General features: G+C 41.4%; 1 protein-coding gene across 1 annotated transcript; it reads right to left on the reverse strand.

The window, feature by feature from the left end:
• Positions 1 to 6,078: 6,078 nt before the first annotated feature.
• Positions 6,079 to 20,158, reverse strand: SLC4A1AP (solute carrier family 4 (anion exchanger), member 1, adaptor protein; the record flags this gene model as incomplete). The annotated part of the gene is made up of 14 exons (XM_008937424.1): positions 6,079 to 6,128; positions 7,313 to 7,385; positions 9,563 to 9,633; positions 10,764 to 10,838; positions 10,982 to 11,222; positions 11,688 to 11,799; positions 12,307 to 12,496; positions 15,273 to 15,342; positions 16,188 to 16,348; positions 16,485 to 16,624; positions 17,490 to 17,550; positions 18,394 to 18,516; positions 19,209 to 19,392; positions 20,144 to 20,158. Coding segments are annotated over 14 exons (1,566 nt in total), but the record flags the coding sequence as incomplete, so codon positions are not given.
• Positions 20,159 to 20,162: the final 4 nt, after the last annotated feature.

Genomic DNA, 20,162 nt, shown 5'->3' on the forward strand with positions numbered 1-20,162 from the left:
CAGAGAGAATGGCAGGTGGTGGGGTGAGCTCCTCCTCCCTGCCATGCTGGGGGGACCCAGCATGCTGTTAAGATTGTCCTGTCAGACTGCTTATGGCAGGAGCAGCTGCCCCTGCAAAGTCCTTGGGGTGTGTGTTGGAAAGTCTGCCTTTACCCCATCCTCAAATGTAAGCAAGGAGGTGGAGGGGATGTCAGCCCAAGCCGTGGCTTCTGTGCAGCACACAAAGCAGTGGGAATGGCCATTTCAGAGGGCCATGGCTAACCAGTATGTGGAAAAGCACAGGTTTGTTAATTTGGGTGAGATATTGCTGCATGAAGCTCAAAAAAACCCCACTTGTTTGGGGCAGAGAGCAAGTTTCTGATGACTTGCACCAGATCTTTGATCCTGGTAATTTTACTCAGCTCTGTCTTGAAGCTGTCTCCACGCACTGCTTCAACTAGAGTCTTCCACTGTTAATTAAGCATAATGAATTCAGAGAAAGTTTCAGCCTGGGTCAGTAGACTTGTAGGAAGTCAGAGGGAGCTGAGATGGGATCAGATTCTCCACCTGGCTGCTCTTATGGTAAAAGCTGTTGGGAGTGGGGTACACAGGACACTGCAGCCTATCTCCATTCTAACATTACAGATGAAAAGTGGTGGTGTATAATTGAGCTAAAACCCACCAATGATGGTTTTCTCTGTTTTGCTGGAAATCTCACAGTGCTTACAGCAGCGAGAGGGCTGACTGACAAAACCTCTGAGCAGAGCAAGAGAGGGCCATCAAAAATGAGAGTGGTCTGTGCACAGGAGAGGCGTTCTGAGTGGGATCCCCTTGTTGGAGCACCTGCTGTGTGTTAATACTCTCATCACCCTTCTGTCTGAGTGGAAAAAAATGCTGGGAGGTTCTTAAACCCAGGAACAGTCCTAGATATCCCAAGACCCCTTTTGTTCTCTGACACATTGGCCATCAGCATGGTGTTAGGGAGGTCAGGGAAGGTATTGAGGGCAAGAAACCTTTGTGAGCTTTGCCATATACAATCATAGAATCATAGGGGTTGGAAGGGACCTCGAAAGATCATCCAGTCCAACCCCCCTGCCAGAGCAGGGTCACCTAGAGTACATCACACAGGAAGGCGGCCAGGCGGGTTTTGAATGACTCCAGTGAAGGAGACTCCACAACCTCTCTGGGCAGCCTGTTCCAGGGCTCTGTCACCCTCACAGTACAAAAATTTTTCCTGATATTCACCTTGAACCTCCTATGCTCCAATTTGCACCGATTACCCCTTGTCCTATCACAGGTCATCACTGAAAAAAGCTTAATCCCATCTTCCTGACACTCACCCCTTACATATTTGTAAACATTGATGAGGTCACCCCTCAGTCTCCTTTTCTCCAGGCTAAAGAGACCCAGCTCCCTCAGCCTTTCCTCATAAGGGAGATGCTCCACTCCCCTCATCATCTTTGTAGCCCTACACTGGACTCTCTCCAGCAGCTCCCTGTCCTTCTTGAACTGAGGGGCCCAGAACTGGACACAATACTCCAGATGCAGCCTCACCAATGCAGAATAGAGGGGGAGGAGAACCTCTCTTGACCGACTAACCACACCCTTTCTAATGCACCCCAGGATGCCATTGGATGCCACAATATAGTCACACTTATGGCTGTAAATATTATTGCAAACTCTGCTTGCTGCGTGACCGTGCAGTTAACACGGGTGGTGCCCCAGCTGCATGGATCTGGGGAACCCACATTGTTTGGCTCTGATTTGATGTGAAAAAGGGCGAGATCTATGTGAAAAATCATCTCCAATGTAGAGGCTGGAAGTGTGGTCTGTGCCATGAACAGACCTGTAATGAAAGCCAGCAACAGAGCTCCATGTCCATGACCGAAACCCCAGATGTGGGGCAGGGCTCTCTCCTCTATGAGATGGGGCTCAGGAAGGAAACTGGGCCCATGGCCCCAATGATATTTTTGCCATGTGCCAGATGCCCTGTGGGATGAAGAAGGAATGGAAAGGGAAACTTAAGGAGAATGGGAGCATAAGGGGGCACATCAGCTGACTCATGACACAAAGTTTCCATCTATGCTTCTCTAATGCCAAAGGCTGCTCAGTTGTCAGACATCTTCTGAAAAAGAAAAAAATGGGTGTGTAACAGATCATCCAGGGTACTAAACTGGGGTGTAACGTGACTTTCTGTTTTTATAAACTCTATAATTTTTATCAGTGAAACTAAGCAGCTGGCTACCAAGGGCTGGAGAAGTTATTTCCTCCATTTTTTTTCAATGCTGCTGAAAATCAAAGTTATGTCATGCCCTCTTCCACCAAGGGATCACAACAGGGTGCACAGCATAGTGCTTAAGGCAAAAACCAATCCATTCTTGACATGCATACAGGCAGGAGATCTTGGACTTGCAGTAAGAACTGAGTTACTGCTGCCAGCAAGATGTAACAATTTTGAGGCAGACCTGCAGATCACACAGAAATGAGGATATGGTGAGGGTCCTGACACAGTGGATGAGGAAGGAAGGGGGTGATGAAAGGTGAATGGTTATCACTGGTGTCCTGGGTTTGACCAGCATAAGGTTGATGTTCCCAAGAGGCTGCAGCTGGGAGAGGCTGCAGCTGGCCAGGGCCACCAATCAAACCAGCCCATGGGGTATTTGGTACCATACTGATGTCATTCCCTCTATTTAAGAGGAGGGGCTGGCCCCTGGGAGATTTTGGTGGGTAATGCCTGAGTCTGTGGCTGGAGTGAGGTGTGCTGCTGTGTCTCAGGTAAGGGCTTTATTATCACTCGATTTATGTGTTCTTTCATTGGTATTATTGTTGTCTCTCCTCATGTTGTTCTGTTAAACTGCTCTTAGCTCAACCCTCAGGCCTTTTGTTTTCTTTCCCTCCTGATTCTCCTGCCCTGGCATAGGGTGGGGAGGGAGGAGCCCCAGCTGCTGGGGCTGAGCTTCTGCTGAGGCTAAAGGAGGACAGCCATGTAGATCCCCTTCTGTACAACACAGTGAGCTCTACTTGCATGTCCACATACTGGTTTAGGGCTGCCCTTGAAGGGAAAAGGTGTTTGACCAGTGAATTTGGGAGTTCCTATTACTCAGTGCAACAAAAGATGGATTGCCTAAAGAGAGCAGGGTTACCATGTATGGGAACACAAGGGAGCCAGTACGAGAAGAAAAAGATGCAGATCACAGTCTTAGCCAGAACCAAACTGCCCAGTCCCTGATCCCTAGAGACATGCTTTATGGCAGCAGGACAAACACCACTTGTTTGTACTCCAAAGCAGCCCCTGGTGAAAAGATACATCACTTGGAATTTGCCTAATCTTATCCTTTCACCAGTGAAAATGTAACATGGAATTCCTTTTTTGAGAATTTCAACACATGGACCACCTGCTTTGGGATGGTCCAAGTAAAAGTGTGCCCACTTTGTGAATTCCTTTTCCTTGTGCTTCTCACAAGCATAAAAGGCAAACTACTGTTTCCCTTGTGCTGCATTTGGTCTGAAACCTTCCAGGCCCTTTGCACCCCCAGCAATGAACAGAAGTCCCTTGCAGAAGCCTTGTGCACCCTGGAACTGAACAAGGCTCTAGAGAAGGGCTACAGAGCCTGTGAGACATAGGAGGTTTGGCATTTTGAACAGAGGGGCAACAGCCTTGCCTTGGATTATGTAGAAATGCCTCTGCCTGAAGCAGGAAGCTTCAGGTTGCTCAGCCTGGTGTGCAGATGAAGACAAAAAAAACAAGGTAAATATGCTGAAGATTCCAGGCAGAAAGAAGATGCTCGTTTGCAGCTTAAGGAGATTAAGTAAAACCCTACAAAATTCCAAGCTGTCAAACTGTTTTACATTCTCTGTGGGGTAAAACTGCAGTCCCTCCCCCCTCCCTTAACTTGACTTAAAAACATCTTGATCTGCAGCCTTAGAAAGTTTGGGGGGGGCATGCATCTGCTCTTTGCTTTTGCTTGATTTGTTCCATTCACATTTAAACTTCCACTGTTCAATTCATTACCTCTTATTAGAGTGTTTATCCAATTATACTCACACCTTTATGGATGTATATTTACCACACACACACTGAACAGGGACATCTATAAATACAGACAGGAAGTGGAGCCATGAATAAAGAGCACAAATATTTATGAACATTTGAAGCCTCCTTCATATATGTGTGTATTCATATGTAAGACAGCAAAGTCTAGTGTTCTACCCCAGCAAGTCCTAGCCAAAAGGAAATGGGAAGCCAGTCAGAGGGTATTCTGAGACCACATGAGCAGGGTGGTCTTGGAAATGAAATGTCACACAGCCCATCACAGAGCAGTATGAAAAGAAGCTGGGCCTGACCTCGTGCAAGGAGGAGGCTGCCACTGCTGCAGGAGGCTTCCTGCCTGCTGTGGGGAAAGGATTAGGTCTTTCCCATAAACATTGGCAGCACTGTCACCTCTCTAAAGATGCCCATTCACTCTTCAAACCTTCATTTTTTCACAGCTTTGATGGCAAAGAAGTTCACAGCCTGTTTAGATAGCTGTTCAAAACTATATTGATGAGAACTAAGAGCAGGAGTGCCCTAAACTGCATGAAGATGGTGCTTTGCTCTTGTGTTGTAACAGAACAGAGACAGTCTAGTTGGAGGCCTGTAGCTAGTGGTGTTCCTCAGGGGTCAGCACTGTGTCCAGTCTTGTTCAACCTATCCATCAACGACCTGGAAGAAGGGACAGAGTGTACCCTCAGCAAGTTTCTGATGATCCAAAGCTGGGAGGAGTGGCTGACACACCAGAAGGCTGTGCTGCCATTCAGAGGGACCTGGACAGGCTGGGGAGCTGGGCAGAGAGGAACCTAATGAAGTGCAACAGGGACAAGTGTGGGGTCCTGCACCTGGGGAGGAATAACTCCATGCACCAGTACAGGTTGGGGGTTGACCTGCTGGAAAGCAGCTCCATGGAGAAGGACATGGGAGTCCTGGTGGACAACAAGTTAACCATGATCCAGACAGGGAACTACTGGAGAGTTTAGCAGAGGGTTACAAAGGTGATGAGGAGGCTGGAGCACCTCTCTTATGAGGAAAGGATGAGAGAGACCTGGGGCTGTTTAGCATGGAGAAGACTGAGAAGGGATTTTGTGAGCAGTGGTGAATATCTAACAGGCAGGTGTCAAGAGGAGGAGGCCAGATTCTGTTCAGTGGTGTCCAGTGACAGAACAAGGGACACTGGGCACAGAGTGCAACATGGGGAAACTGTATCTGAACATGAGGAAAGAACTCTTTAGTCTGAGGGTGATGGAGCACGAGAGCTGGCTGCCCACAGAGGCTGTGGAATCTCCTATCAAGATTCCCAAAACCTGCCTGGATATGATCCTGTGCAACCTGTTGTAGGTGAATCTGCTTTAGCAGGGGACTAGATGATCTACAGAGGTCCTTTCCAACCTCTGCCATTCTGTGATAAGCTTTTTCAGGATATCCTTCCATCGTTTCTACTGTTATCCTCTCACTCAGGATAAGCAGTGCCAGCCTCTTTGGTTCTTCAGTGCTTCTACACCTTTATAACACTGTATGCTCACCATTTCTGGTCCACTCTGTCCAGTATTCCATGAGGGAGAAGTCAAAATAGTTTTCAAAAGAAGTTTTTGTTTCCATAAGAAAGAAGAATAACCCTCAAGTTCTAGGTTGTGTTCACCATGACAGTATTTTCAAACAGCAGCCACAGAAGCCAACCAGTAGTGTTTCTCATTTTAATTGCATAAAAGCAACATGAATCTATTTTATCAAGCCTGTAAGTACACAGAGAGGTGTGCTTTTTGTATACATTTTGTAAACTTTTATTTACAAAAGGAAAAATGAGCTTACAGTTTCAAACCAAATAAAAAGGACAAGGGTATAAGTGGAAGAAGAGGCAGAAGAAGGTGTGGGCTTTTACTTTAAAAAAAGGTATCTGGAAGACAGAGGACACACAAGGAGAGCTAACACCCAGCATGGCTGCTGATGCCCTTGAATTTGGAACAGCATCTGAAAAAAACAGCTCTTCTATCCCTCCTTAACAAGTTATGAAAGAGTCCAAAATAGAGCAGTCCTTCAAACCTCAGACATGCTGGAGAGTTTCAAGCTTAGTAGCCATATTTTTCATTGAGATGAGTCTTACCATCACCACTTTGACCTATGGGACAAAGAGGAAGAGGTGCATTATTTTCCCCCACCTCATCCATGATAAATGTGTCTCCAAGTATTAAACAGTCTCTAGGCAGCACAAGTCAGACACACACAAAGGATAAAAAGTCAAACTGGATATTCCCATTCAAATAATCTTTTGATTTATAGTTGCAATTTCTCTTAACCTTACTAATGGTGTCAAGATTATAGCAGATATTCCTGGGTTTGTGTTTGGTTTTTGCTTTTATTCCTCCTCTGGTGTCACCATTGTGCTAGCTTAGAAAGTAAGTCTGACTCTTGGCAGACAAGAGACAGAAAAAGGAGCTCCCTCTTATGGACACAGTTTGCTTGACTATTCCAGACCAGAGCTCTGAGTTACTGAGTGAGGTGTTTTATTCCTGTGGATTCACAGGCCAGAGAAACAGTCTTCTCATTGAAGAATGTATTTTTCTTCAGTGAAAATGATTCTCATTTTTCTAATTCCCTTTGGAGCCTATCTATGTTATAAACCTGTAACAGGCTTATAAAAATTATAGTAATGAATCTACCAAACGAAAGCTGAGACTTGAACTTGTGTGAAAACCACAATGTATGAAAATGAATATTCCATTTTAGAGAAATTGAAACTTCATTATACTGTTTAGGAATAACCTCCTTAGCTAAAACCACTCTAGAACTGAAGCAAAAAAAAATCATTCAACTTGAACATAATTGGCTGCATGCATGGATTATTCAGTGCCTTCACCAAAGCTTCTCTCTAAAGCACATGGCCCAAAGTTTGTATTCCAGTGACTTATGCAAAAATCTGCAAAGACCTTTAGATTTCACAGACTTTTATGAAAACTGAGAATACTGAGCTTGCTGGAGAATTTATCCTTAGTGAAGGTTTGAGCTTGTCTCTCAACTAGATCTTCCTATTGCTGTGTTAGTGCTCTCACATGTCACACAACTGAAAACCAAACCTCAAGTGTGTCTGTCCACTGAGATGAAGCTGCTACAGGTAAGGTCTGTATTTCACTGCAAGCCTTGCATGGCCACACAAAAAACTATGGGTTATAACATGCCAAAAAATATTAGGTTCTGGGCAGAGTATTCCTGAATTACTTTTTTCTCAAGACGTTACAAGGACACACTGACTGCTCATTAGGTAGATTGAGTTTTAAGACTAAAAATTAAGGAAATGGTTGATACCTGCAGGAGGAATCCATATGCAGTAGTCTGGGTCATCATCTGGGTACTGTGAGGAAAAAAAAGGTTGCTTGACCTGCAAAAGGAGAAGATTTTTAAGGTGCTGCATGTCTCCATGTGTCACAGCCACTAAATCTCACTAATTTAGACAAATACTGAAAGGTGAGGGTTGTTTCTGCAAGAGTCAGGGATGAAAACAATACAGAAGAAAGAAGAACTATCAAACCCTCAAGTTTATTCCCAGTAGGGTCACAGAATAATAGAAGTGTTGGTTGTATAGGACTGCTGGAGGTCATCTGGTCCAGTCTCCCCCTCAGAATCAATGACAACTGTCCACTTCTGGATGGTTTAACTTTGTCATCTTAATGCTTGGTAGTGTCATCTGACACAGTCTTTTTATGGAGGGAAAAGCATTAGAGTAGCATTTTCCTAAGTGCTTTTTACTGATTTCAATGCCCAATCCCACTGAAAGCTGTAAGGTGAGTTTCAGATGGGAGTGTATGAAAGTTCAGCTGTTATATAAGGGCAACAGTTTTTCAAAAGAAAAGAAAATCCCTTTTTTTTTCAGGTTTCACTGGCATCATTGAAGTGTTTAAAGCAAAGCAAACCAGGTCACTTGCAATTCCAATGTTGACACAGCAATGTCTTTTTGTTCCTATTTTAAGTTTTGCCACATCAGCATCATTTTTTCAACAACTGCAGGTAGCTATCAAAAAAAAAAATACAACTGTAGAGTGCAAGACTTATGAGCTCAAAATGTAGCCAAGTTACTCACCACTGATTTGCATTATTCTATAGTATCATGATAAAAGTCTTAAACTATGCAGTTGAAGCAATTTTTCATTCCCTCCAAAACTTTCCTTCCTCAAATTAACCTCTAAAATGGTTCTTTTCAAAGATATTTTCCAAAACATTAGACTGTAGAGCTGAACAGTTTTTAAATAGAGTTTTTGAGCAGTCACTTTAAAATTGTTTTTCCAGTTTTGCATGATTCAAAGTTATTCCTCAAATATTAAAAGAGGAGGAAAAAAAAAAAAGACAAACCAAAGCTGACTTCTGGTTAATATTTTCCATGCAAGATTTGAGCCCAAAGGCAGAGACAGCATGTGGAAAATGTGATTTGTGAGGGGAGAGAGAAGGCAGCTAAGCCATCTGGTGCTTGGAGAATGCTTAGTGTCAGAGTGAACAGTGTGCTGATGAGAGGTGCTGACCTGACTGGCTTAGCCTGAGAAGCTGCCTTCTCCCACATTTGTATGGTAAAATGTGTAACTTGGGCTCTAACAGTATAAATTAGCTCTTGCTTTCTTTATCAATAGGTTTTATAGGCCAGCCACAAAGGACAGCTCTAAAAGCTGTTGGCTACCCAATCCTGGGTGCTTTGCCAGGACTAACAAGGTGGCAGTTAGCACACACAGGCTGCAGGTAGTCAAGTTTCTTTAAAGAAGTCATGCAGGGCTAAAATCAGATAGCCACCCCAAAGAAATTGTCATAATAGTCAGAACTGATGGCCCACCAAGCACAGTAACCTTCTCTGATGGCAGTCAGCAGAAGGGGAGGATGGACTCTAAGGGGAAGAACCTCAAAATAATAACTAGGCTAAGGAGATGCTATCATAAGTTCCATTCCAGCTCCAGGAAGCAATTGCCTAGGTCCCAAATGTGCAAGGTTCATATACTATACATTATAATACAAATTTTATGCACAGGAGGAACATTGTATGGTACAACTACTCAAATTTAGTAAAAATTAGGTTGCAAAAGACAACAAAATTCTTAGACTTCTATCTGCCCACACCTACAGGGAAGGATGAGGTTTGATAATGGCAATACAGACTGGCTACAATTCTAGTCCAGAATGTTCTGTGCCAGCCAATATGTGCTTCCCAGGCTGCTCTGCAAGAAAAGCTTAGCAATGCCACTCCTAAAACCCAGAGAGCACCTAAGTTATACAACACTTGTGATACAGGAGAAGTGATTAGCAGAGGGTTACTGCCAAGTGAAAAGGTGAAAAAATACATTTGAGATTGAAATGAGAGCCCCTATCACACTTAAAATGCTGTGCTTCACCTTCTCATTGGAGACTCCAAAATCTGTGTCCAATGGCAAGGTGTGATTCTATGTTGGGGTCTTAGCAGAAAAGCACTACTACCACCAAGTCATAAGCAATCAAATTGTTCTTATATCACCAGGTAAGAGTCTACTAAATGATTCCTTGAGCCTCCTAAGCTACGTGAGTCATGGTATCATAACTGACCTTGCTTGAGCTATCGACTTTCTTGCCTTTCTCAGGTGTCTCTTCAGGTTCCTTACATAGTGCCTCAGACACTGTGGAGAAAGATTTGTTTTATGACACATCACAAATGACCAGTTTTATTGGAAATAAGCTTATAGGAAGTTCACATAAAAGTGGATACATCCAAGACTGCTCGCTGCAACAGAATCTAGACTGCTGAACATCTTTTTGTTTTTCATAGGTATATTAACTTCTGTTTAATATACTTTCAGTTACCTACCTGAATGCAGTTTAATAAGGTCCTCTACTTGGAATTTTGTACCATTAGTTAATGGCAGATGCTTGTTTTCTAAAAGATATTCTCTACCTGTAATCAACTATAGTGACTGATTTAGAAACAAACAGTAGGAAATGCACATGACCAACATGATTTTTAAAAAAATCCCTAAACTTTACAGTGACATAGGTGAGAGGAATGCAAAAGAGACAGAAGTATGCCTTGTTTTTCTGCCATTTAAGTCTGAAATATTGAGAATCTTGTGGCTTAGGTCTATGGATAAGAGGAGGAGGACAGGATGACATTCTCCAAAGTCTGAGTTAAGAAAAAATAGACAATTCAAAGAGATCTCCTCCATGTTCAGTACACCAGTCTTCAGGATCTGATTTTTTTTTTTGTGTACACAGAGGGGGGAGGAGGAGGACAGGATGACATTCTTCAAAGTCCCAGTTAAGAAAAAATAAATAGACAATTCAAAGAGATCTCCTCCATGTTCAGTACACCAGTCTTCAGGATCTGATTTTTTTTTTTGTGTACACAGAGGGGTCATCTGGATCATTAAGAGATCATTACCTAATGTTATGTAGCATGGCACTTCCCAGAAGGACAGAGCTTTCTTTTATAGTGTTAAGAGCTACTGCGAGAGATTAAGGAGAAAAAAAGCACTGTGTTTACACTAAATTATTTTAATCTTTCTCCTCTTCTCAGGCTATTATTTTAAAAGAGAGGACCTCTAAAGTTAATGACTATGAAAAGCAAGGAGAACTGAAACATAGCTGAAGTGCCCTCTTTTCACCACACACTTGCCACTTTCCAAGCAAAACACAATCCTTCATTTCAATTCTGGATTCTTCAGGCTCTAAAGTAGGCTTAGTTTCCTTCTACTGACAGAAGTTTCTAAATCCACATGCTGCTGTACAATAGAGTCTAAATTGTACTGCTCACCTTGAGATTTCTCTCGTGAGGGTCCCATCTGAGATTTATTCCTTAGTATCTTTGGCTCAGGCAGAAAAGGAACCCCTGTAAAAGGAAAAAAAAGAGCTAGGTGAGCAGATCTGCTGCAGAACCTGTGACTCAAACCTTAGGAGATTCATATAGCTCTGAAAAACTGAGCAGCAACAAGCTCAACTTCATTACTGGAAAAATCAAAACCAATGGTTTACCATCCTGATGGGATTCTAGGTTTTTGTTGTTGCAAGGAGAACCATTGGGAGCATTAGTTTCTTCTCCTGTTTCTTCCTCTGTTGTCTTTTTCATTTCCACATTTGATGCTCTGCTGTTTATAGCATCTGCTGCCTGTTCCTCCTCCATTTCATCATCATCTTCTTCTTCCTCCTCTACTGGTCCATCATCTTTCATTTTTAACAAGCTTTCAGGGATGTCTGGACGCTTAACAGGCAACTTCTGTGGGAGAAAGACTGGTGCATCAGTGCTAAGATAAATAGAGCCATATGTCACAGACATCCATTATAGGAGAAAGCACAAGTACTACTGTAATAGAGACAGCTGGGAAGGAAACATTCTAAGGATGAATAATAGTTAGGTTTTAAAAAAAAATTATTAGCAGAGATAGAAGAAGAAAAAACATGACCAGTTCCCAGACAAGGAATGCAGCCTTCTCATAAAAGGGACACTGGAAACTGAAACAATCTTGGATATGATCTTAGCTAGAGGATCAAAAAACCCAAAAAACCAGTTAAGGACTAGCTGTTGAGGTACAGCACTGGTTCAGCCTGATGTCCCCACACTGCCTCTACTTGATCATAGGACCATTTTGGTTGGAAAAGATCACTGAGATCCATCCATTAACCTAGTGCTGCCAGCCCAACACTAAACCATGTCCCTCAGCCCCACATCTTACCAACTTACCCCCAGACTTCCAGTTTTCAGCTTGAATTTGCTCCCTCCTTTCATTGCACCAAAGAGGGGCAGGGTAATCTTTTTAGGTTTGCTCTCTGCTTCCAGATTGTAACTCCTATTCCTAATAAAAATCAAATACAAAGGAAAAGAGAGTACAAAGTATCAAACAAGGCTAATAATTACAAATGCAAAAATTAAAATCTGCAAATCAGAAGTAGATATTTAAAAATCCTTTTGCTTCTCTCTCACTTGCAGCATCCAGGAGGAGGCTGCAGATGACTCCTCCATCCTATATATATGTTGTAGGATTCAGACACATGACATACCTGTAAAATTGTTCAGTTGCTTTTGGATGCAGGTTAGGAAAAAGTTAAAGCTTGACACCATGCTTCCAATTGTTTCCCCTTCTCATCCACCCTATAAGGGCTTTTCTTCCTCCAGTGTTGTGGTGCCTCTGCCCCAACCATGGATGCTGCAGCAGCCAAAAGGCACAGCAGCTCTTTAAAGAGAAGAGCCAGGTAGTTTGGAAGGCCTCCCTGCTTTTGTGTTTGGAAAGCTGTCTATTTACTAGGCTTCCACAACTGCCCATGGGCAAAAGTAGTTATTTCACACTTTAGCCAAGACTTACTGGGGCTTTAGCTCAGGCAGTTCTGCAGGCTTGACAAGCTTTATTAACCCCCTCAGCCTCTGCTGCTCCTTCTTCAGTTCAAAGGACCGCAAGTGAAGCTTCTTTCGTGCCACGCTGTCCAAGGTGCAGCCTGATTTTATTTCAGTCATGAATTCATCCAAGGAATCTTGGGCTGCTGGCTGGGACTGGGCTAGGCAAGATAAAGGGAAGATATGTACTGTGATGGGTGGGGAGAGGAGAGCTCAGCAAGTCCTACTTTAGAGAATAAGGTATATAGGAACAACCACCCTTTCTGCAAGGTTCTGTTGAATGGGGAAATAATGGATGTTGTTGGCCCTGGAAAGATGAAAGTATTTCTCCTAGCAAAAGCCCAACAGTAAACTTAACCAACTTACACAACAAAGCCTCTCAAAATCAAATGTTTCTTTATGAATAAGTGTCTGTTCTAGGTTGTTCATCTCACTTCAAGATCTGCTGTCCCTAAAAAAAAAGTGCTTACGGGTTCTTTTTTTAGTCACAGACTAAACTAAACCCAGGTACAAAGGATCCCACACCACTGCATGGGGAATCCCCTTTTGGCTTTCCTGAAATGTTTATGTAGTAACATTTGCAAAGCTCAAAATTACTCAACACCTGATGCTCCCTCCTACCCCTGGATGACTGAGTGCATCAAAGAATAGTTTCATGTTAGGCCAATGACATAAAATTTACCTTTGTTTTGACTGGATTTTGTAACAAGAAAACATTTCTCTTGAAAAAGAGTAACAACTGTCTTTCTACTCTCTTTGATTTCAAATATTAATAATTCTGTGCCTCTTTAACTGATCAAAATAAAACTCAGGAGGAAAAACTAAAGATCTACTGACTAAGAAAAACAAATATAGAATTCTAACACATAACCAAACCAAACAGACCAGGAAAACTCCTTTCTTGGGCCTCAGGAGTTTTTATATGGTGTTCAAATATAACCTGGAGGCAAAGAAAAAGTTGTGGCTAGAACTTTAACTGCCTTTTGACAGGGAGTTGTCTTCTTAATGCTATATGAAAAGTGACAAATCCAATATTTGCTGCTTTATAAGCATTTATATATATATGCATAAGCATACTTATGTGACCAATGAGTTATTTCCAATTCAGCTTGAACTCATTAGGTTGCACTTGAAATTTTAAATGTGTACAAATAAAATAGTATAAGTTATTGTTAAGAGTACATGTTCAAGCAGTTTTACTTGACTTAAATGAAGTCTAATAAGAATAAGTCTCAGTTTTACAAATGGGCTTGATTGAAAAGGATATTTCTGATCTAGAACAAAATGGTGTGTAGTTTGCAAATAGATGAAATTTATTGACTTAAGCCTAATAAGTCTCAGTTTTACAAATGGGATTGATTGAAAAGGATATTTCTGATCTAGAACAAAATGGTGTGTAGTTTGCAAATAGATGAAATTTATGTTTCATATATTTATAACCACAATTGTAACTCTTCAAAAATATAAAGAATTAAGAGGCCCCAAAAGATAAGAAACAACTGTAGTATCCACTTCCATGACAATATAAATGAAGACAAAATATGATAAAAGAAATGATATAGAATTTACATATGAACCAAGAGAAAAAATCAGCAAAGTAGTATTGTTAACAAAAAGTCTGGAACTCCTAGCAGGCAGGAGCTGAACAGAATGATCAGTTAAATTAAACACCAAATTTCAAAGACACAGTTTAGTGTCTAGTCAGGCAATTCAGAACAGTTAAAGGTACAGTTTCACAGCTTTGCTGCTGTCACCACAGAACAGTGTTAAGTACTTCAGTCTGTGAGTGATCTTCAGTGAGTCAGATCACCCCTTCTTGCAAAGAGAATTCACTTCTTAATCTCACCAACAGTGCCTAAAATCAGGTAGGTCAGCTTACAGGGTTACTGTTAGCACTCTGTATCTATAGCAGCAGTTTTCTACACTGCTGAAGTAAAATTGGACATTGCTAGGAGGTGAATCAATCATGGCTATTATACTTTATATTCCTGTGAAAAAGGCTATAGGGCTGTTTACTGCACCATCAATTTATTATAATTTTCTTCTGAAAAGGCATCCAAAGATGAGACTGAAGAGCTCTATGTATTTGATTTTCATTCAGCTGCATCAGTGAATAAGAGCTACCAAGTCAGTCCATCAGTAATTGGTTCTGAAGAACTCCAGAGAACAATTTGTGAACTTCTACTGCAGTGTTTTAGACAACCACTTAATTTCTCCAAGTGCTTGGTAAGAGGTGTTGCAATTTAGCCTGTCATTCACTCATTGATCTCTCTACAGTTTCTTACCCTTGGGCTACAAATAATCATTCAGAGCAAGCAAAGTGCATTAAGGTTTCAGAACTGTACATAATGCAGCAGCTTGGCCAGTCAGCTCCTGCAGCAGCAAGAATCACACCCAATCAGTATGGGTGCTCCTGCCTTAACACCTCTACCCAACATCTGTGCTTAACCTGAAGCATCCAAAGAAATAAGAGAAAACACAAGTATCTAGAACACATACACACACACAGAATAACTGATGGTGCAATATTTGCTATGTTTTCTCCTGGCCTATTTCTGTGAAATTTCTGGTCAATACTGATTTACTCTGTGCTGCAGGAAGTGCTGAGACTGCAGTCCTCCCAAGGCTCTAAAACTAGCTGTGTAGTCAGTTACAATTCACCAAACCATAACATATGTAAGAATTATATGGTGTTAGTAGAGGTCTAAAAAGGAACATATTCTTCCTTCTCCCAGCCTCTACTGCAACATGATTTAACAGTCTTGTTGAAAAACAGTAGCCTCTCCAGCTAACTCAGTGACCTGCCAGCTTTCTTAGCCCTTTGAAAAAAGTGCACACTCTATGAAAAAAGCATTTAAGACAGAAATCCCTAAGGTGCATTTTCATCTCTGTTTTCCTTTATGGAAAGCACTACAATCAAATAACTTCATGCCTTACCTTTCCCTGAAGCCTTCAGCTTCTCTGTTATCTCAGAAAGCTCATTTTCAGCTTCATTTAACTTTCTGACCTATGAAAGAACAACATGCTTAGAAGATCTTTTTACCTTCTTAAAATCTCCTTTTGAGTGTTACTGAAATATCCTACCAAATTACTTCCATTTATCTACTTCTGTTCTTTGACCATGAGTTTCTGGGCTGAAAAAAAAATTATAGTCTAGACTGTTCTGAAACAACTTCTCACTTTCACATACTGTTGGTATAATTTTCTTTCTGAAACACAAAAATATGTCATGCTTCTACTACCACTGTGACCCTTCTACCCTCCCTATCCCTGCTTCCCCAAAACCTATTGGCTGTGTAAGACTTTTAGTTGTCATACACCTGTCAGTCCAGGCTGCTTATTCTCTGAAGTAGAATGAGATCCTTCTTTGGGACGTGCCCTGTGCACCTGAAAGCTTGCAACTATTTTCTGATAATTTAAAAACTATTTTAAAAGTATCCAGTTCTGGTATTTCATTCACCCACTGCCATGATCCACCAAGTAGAAGGCAACACTACACAGGCAAAAGCAAGGTAGCATGTTTCTACTAGAATAAAGTAAGCAGGATTTTCTGGTATTTACAGATATTGTCCACAAATCAAACCCCCACTTTTTTAACTTGGCTAATTGAGAGCTAAAAGCATGAAATATTTGAGTTCAAGCTAACAGAGAAAGATCAGGAAGCATTTTATTTTTCCTTCTTAGTAAATAACACTTTTTTTTTTTCAACTTGGCCAATTGAGAGCTAAAAGCATGAAATAATATTTGAGTTCAAGCTAACAGAGAAAGATCAGGAAATAGTTTATTTTTCCTTCTTAGTAATAACACATGCACATGAGAATAAGCCAGGCACGTTGTAGTAATTCCTCTTACCAGAGAGTCATAAGTCTCTGGTTTTTCTTCTATTTTACCAGCTTTTTTCATTCTGTTCAGACGTTTCTTTTCTACTGCACCAGTTCGATCCAGGAAGGTGTCATCATCACTGTCATAGAAATCCTCATCTTCCCAGTTTTTTGATTTCCTCTTTCGGGATACTGAGCAAGGTAAGGGAGAAGGCAAGAAACCAAATTTTTTGCATACCACCAAGTGATAAAATAAATTCAAGACACTAATCTCAAATCCTTAATTTAGGGCTTTTAGAAGGATCAGAGCATTTGACCAGTTATTCACCTGCTTCTTGCCTCAGTACTCCTCGAGCATCAAGTAGCCTGCAAGCTTCTAGTGCACACTGTATCATTGCTTCCTTCTTCTTTCCTGAGTGGAGAACCTCTGCCACCAGCTGCTTCCCTGATGCATCATCCACAGGCAACCTGTTCAGTTTGAAGGATCAGAGAACAGCTTGGATACAAATAGCTTTTCACAGATGCTACTCAGACATTTTATTTATCATGTTGTATTTGTTCTTTCCATTTCACTCTAGCCTTTTTTTTTTTTTGTGGATTAAATATTTTCACTTTTCATTTCACATGCTACCAATCAAGACACAACCATGGATTTCCTGAAGCATGTGAGTAAATTTTTATTTCACTAGTCCAAACAATAATTCTTCCTATATTCATTCCACTCAATGTAAGAATTTAAAAGGTTACATGTAGCTAAAAGGTAAAAACCAATCCCTGAATTATATTAAGCACCAGTATCTTGTATCCATGAAATACCAGTAACAAATATTTTCCATGCTGAAGCAAAGGTTTCCTAAGCAGAGCAATCATTGCAATGTGGGACCTATTCATTTGAGACTTACCCTGTTGACTTAATTTCAACCTCACCTTCTCCTGTCTTATAAAAGAATTACATTAGTGGCCTCTTGCAGTAATCCATCAAAAACTGCCTTATACCATAAAAGAACTGAAATTTGGTAAATGGTGGAAATTATTTTTTTCTCTCCCTATTAAGATTTGAAAGACAGTTTCCTAGTTTCTTGTCTCATATTTCAATTTCACATATTTGTCAAAAGAAGGGGAAGTGAAAGAACTTAGAGGTGAAAACGGGGATGGCAAGAATCTAAGGAAAATCAAATGCTGGCAGACCACAAAGGAGCACAGACACTGAAACAGGCACTAATTCCAGCTGGCCTCCTTGCCAAGTGTGAGAAGACAAGCAATTCCTTCAGCTTTTGCTTGTGGATTCAATGAAGACAGCTTCTATGTACAAAGTGAATGGAGAGATACATACTTGATCCTGCACAGCCAGCTATTGTGCCCACGATCATCATATTCATATTCTAACTCTTCTCCTAGAGAGGAAAAGAATGTTGATGTAGTAATCAAAATTGAAATAAGTAGGAATAATCTTTACAGCAGAGAAGAATGCAATTGTTAAACAAAAGAGACAAAATGCCTTTGTTACATATCAAAGGACTGAATTTGCCTTTTTTTTAAGCCATGGGATCTTCAGTTGGTATTATGCTCATTTGGTTGTTTTTCATAACTGAGGTTTTTTCATATTAAAAAAAAATTCTAAATGGGTTGTTCAGGAATATGTTGTTCAAAGAAAAAAAAAATCTTATCTCTGTATGTGTTAATGACATTGAACAATTTGCAATCTGGACTCCCAGATACTGTTTATCTTGAAGAATTCACAGATACTGTTTCTCTTGGAGAATCATTTTTCACTTTAGCAAATAAGTCATCTGTAAGTTTCACTAGCAACCACCAAAACATGAATTCAATTTTGCCTTTTTATACTTTCCAATTCTATCTCACAGCCATAGCCCTCTCCAAACAGAATAGTCTGGAATTTGATGGGTTTGGATTTTTCAGCATAGCTTCAAAGCACAGGTGTGGTTTGAGTGTCCCTTCAGAGGAATACAGGGTACTCTCTGCAACTCCCAGTTTAGGGATGAGAACCAAGTCTCACATACACAATGGTGGGCTAAGTTTTATAAACAAAAACCCCAAACCTAAGAAGCAAGCCACTATCCCTGCCCCCAAAACATGACCAAAAAAACCCCAAACTTAACCACAATGTAATAGAGAAGTTTAGCTCCCACACCTTAATTCCCCAACATGAGTGCAAATATCACACTTTGCTACAAAGGAAGAAAAATGTACAATTTATTTAAAGAATAAAAAAGTACCTTCTCTGTCAAAAAAGCCCTGTAAGGCCTTCCTAGGATCTTTCATATAGAAGGCATCTTGTACATCCTGAAAATCAATAGCAATAGGGTTTTCTTCAACCTCATCTTCCTCAGCATCCTCCCCTAGAAGACATACAAGGCACAAATAACAATGGTGAAACATGAAAAAGAGAACACCACTACATTTGAAACTTCATTAGTCTGAAAGAAGTAGTGGCTACATCATCCTAAAATTAATTAGCTTGAATATTATTTCTGCATCTAATTAAAAAACATTACACACCCATTTTTCTTTTTTGCTAATAGTTATTCCATCACAAGATAGTTTTGCAGAACAATCACTGCAGTTTCAGCACTTTCAAGGGTTTATGTGCTCACGCATTTCCATTAAAAAAAACCCTCATTTTGTAATCTGCTCATTAATTACAATTTATCTAGCTTTAAGATGTGGATTTCCTGTTTAAAAACAGCTCTAGTGCATCAAAGTCTCAAGCTATTAAGTTCTACCTCTCGAGCAAAGGTCTGGATGTGATCACAGGAACAAAACACATAGCACCAACCTAAACTGTTTTGTGGCCTTTTGTAGGCATAGGCAAATCACCTTCTCCCTTTTAAAAGGGGATCTAGCATACATCTTGCTAGATAGAAGCTTGCCTTGTCACAGCAATCCTTTGAAAGGAAAAGGATTAATCTACTCAGGAACTACCACTGAATTGGGACACTTGGCATCCAGCTTGCATTTCAAGCCTAGCACTCTGAAGACTGGCTTAAAGACTTTCCAGTGTGTATCAGCTGATTTATACATCATCACTCACCCATGCCCCACGAGCAGCTCATATCACTGTTCTGACTCCTGTCACTTCTCTCCTCCTTTTCATCTTCCTCATCAGAGTCCTCTCCCAGCATTGCCTTTTCCAACTTTGCTTGCTGCTGCTTACGCAGTGCCTTCAGTTGGGTCACACTTAGCTCTGACTCAGACTCTTGGTCCTCTTTGGGTCCCTGTGTGACAAACAGCAACTTAACAGAGTGTTTTCTGAAATAACACAAAAGTACCACCTTCTATACACACACAGATTATGTACAATAACAGAAATCATTATAGTGCTCTTCAAAAGGTGGAATGCCTAAACCATTTGTTACAGTTTGTACCCCCAGATATATTAATTTTAACAACCTTTTCAAAGTGGGATAAAATGAGAAACAAGCATTATTGTGTACTTGTAGTCAGATCTATCTCAAATACAACTGTATTCTAACTGCAGAAGGCAAAACTTTCTGTCAGTGCCTCATGGGAGAATCTGTGGAATGAGCAGATTCTGAAGGGTGTGTAGGGCATGCCAGGTGCTCTCTAAGTTCCTGCTAATAAAAATCCCCCTTGTTCACACAGAAGTATTAGAATATTACTTTCCTAGAGCATCACACTGTTGGCAAGCAACGCCCTGTACACTCGCTGCATGCTGGCAGAAGCTGCCACACCGCACCAGGGCGATGCAGCAGCGAGGGGACCCCCAGGGTCCCGCTCAGTCCTACAGCCCCAAACCTCACCGCAGAGCCGGCAGCGGGTACCCGCGGCACACGCACGGCAGCACCGGGCTGCGCGGAGCGCCGCAGCTCGCCAAAGCAGCTAACCCGCCTCAGAAGCGGCTGTCAAGCCCGGGAAGGTCAGACCAGCCTGGTAAATTCCCGAGCTGGAGCCGAGGAAGTCTCTAGCAAGCGGATCACCCGGCCTGCGCCCCAGGGAGCGACCCACCTGCAGGAGGAAGAGGCGG

The sequence above is a fragment of the Merops nubicus genome, unplaced genomic scaffold (assembly GCF_000691845.1).
Source record: "Merops nubicus isolate BGI_N331 unplaced genomic scaffold, ASM69184v1 scaffold14010, whole genome shotgun sequence".
NCBI classification, from domain to species: domain Eukaryota; kingdom Metazoa; phylum Chordata; class Aves; order Coraciiformes; family Meropidae; genus Merops; species Merops nubicus.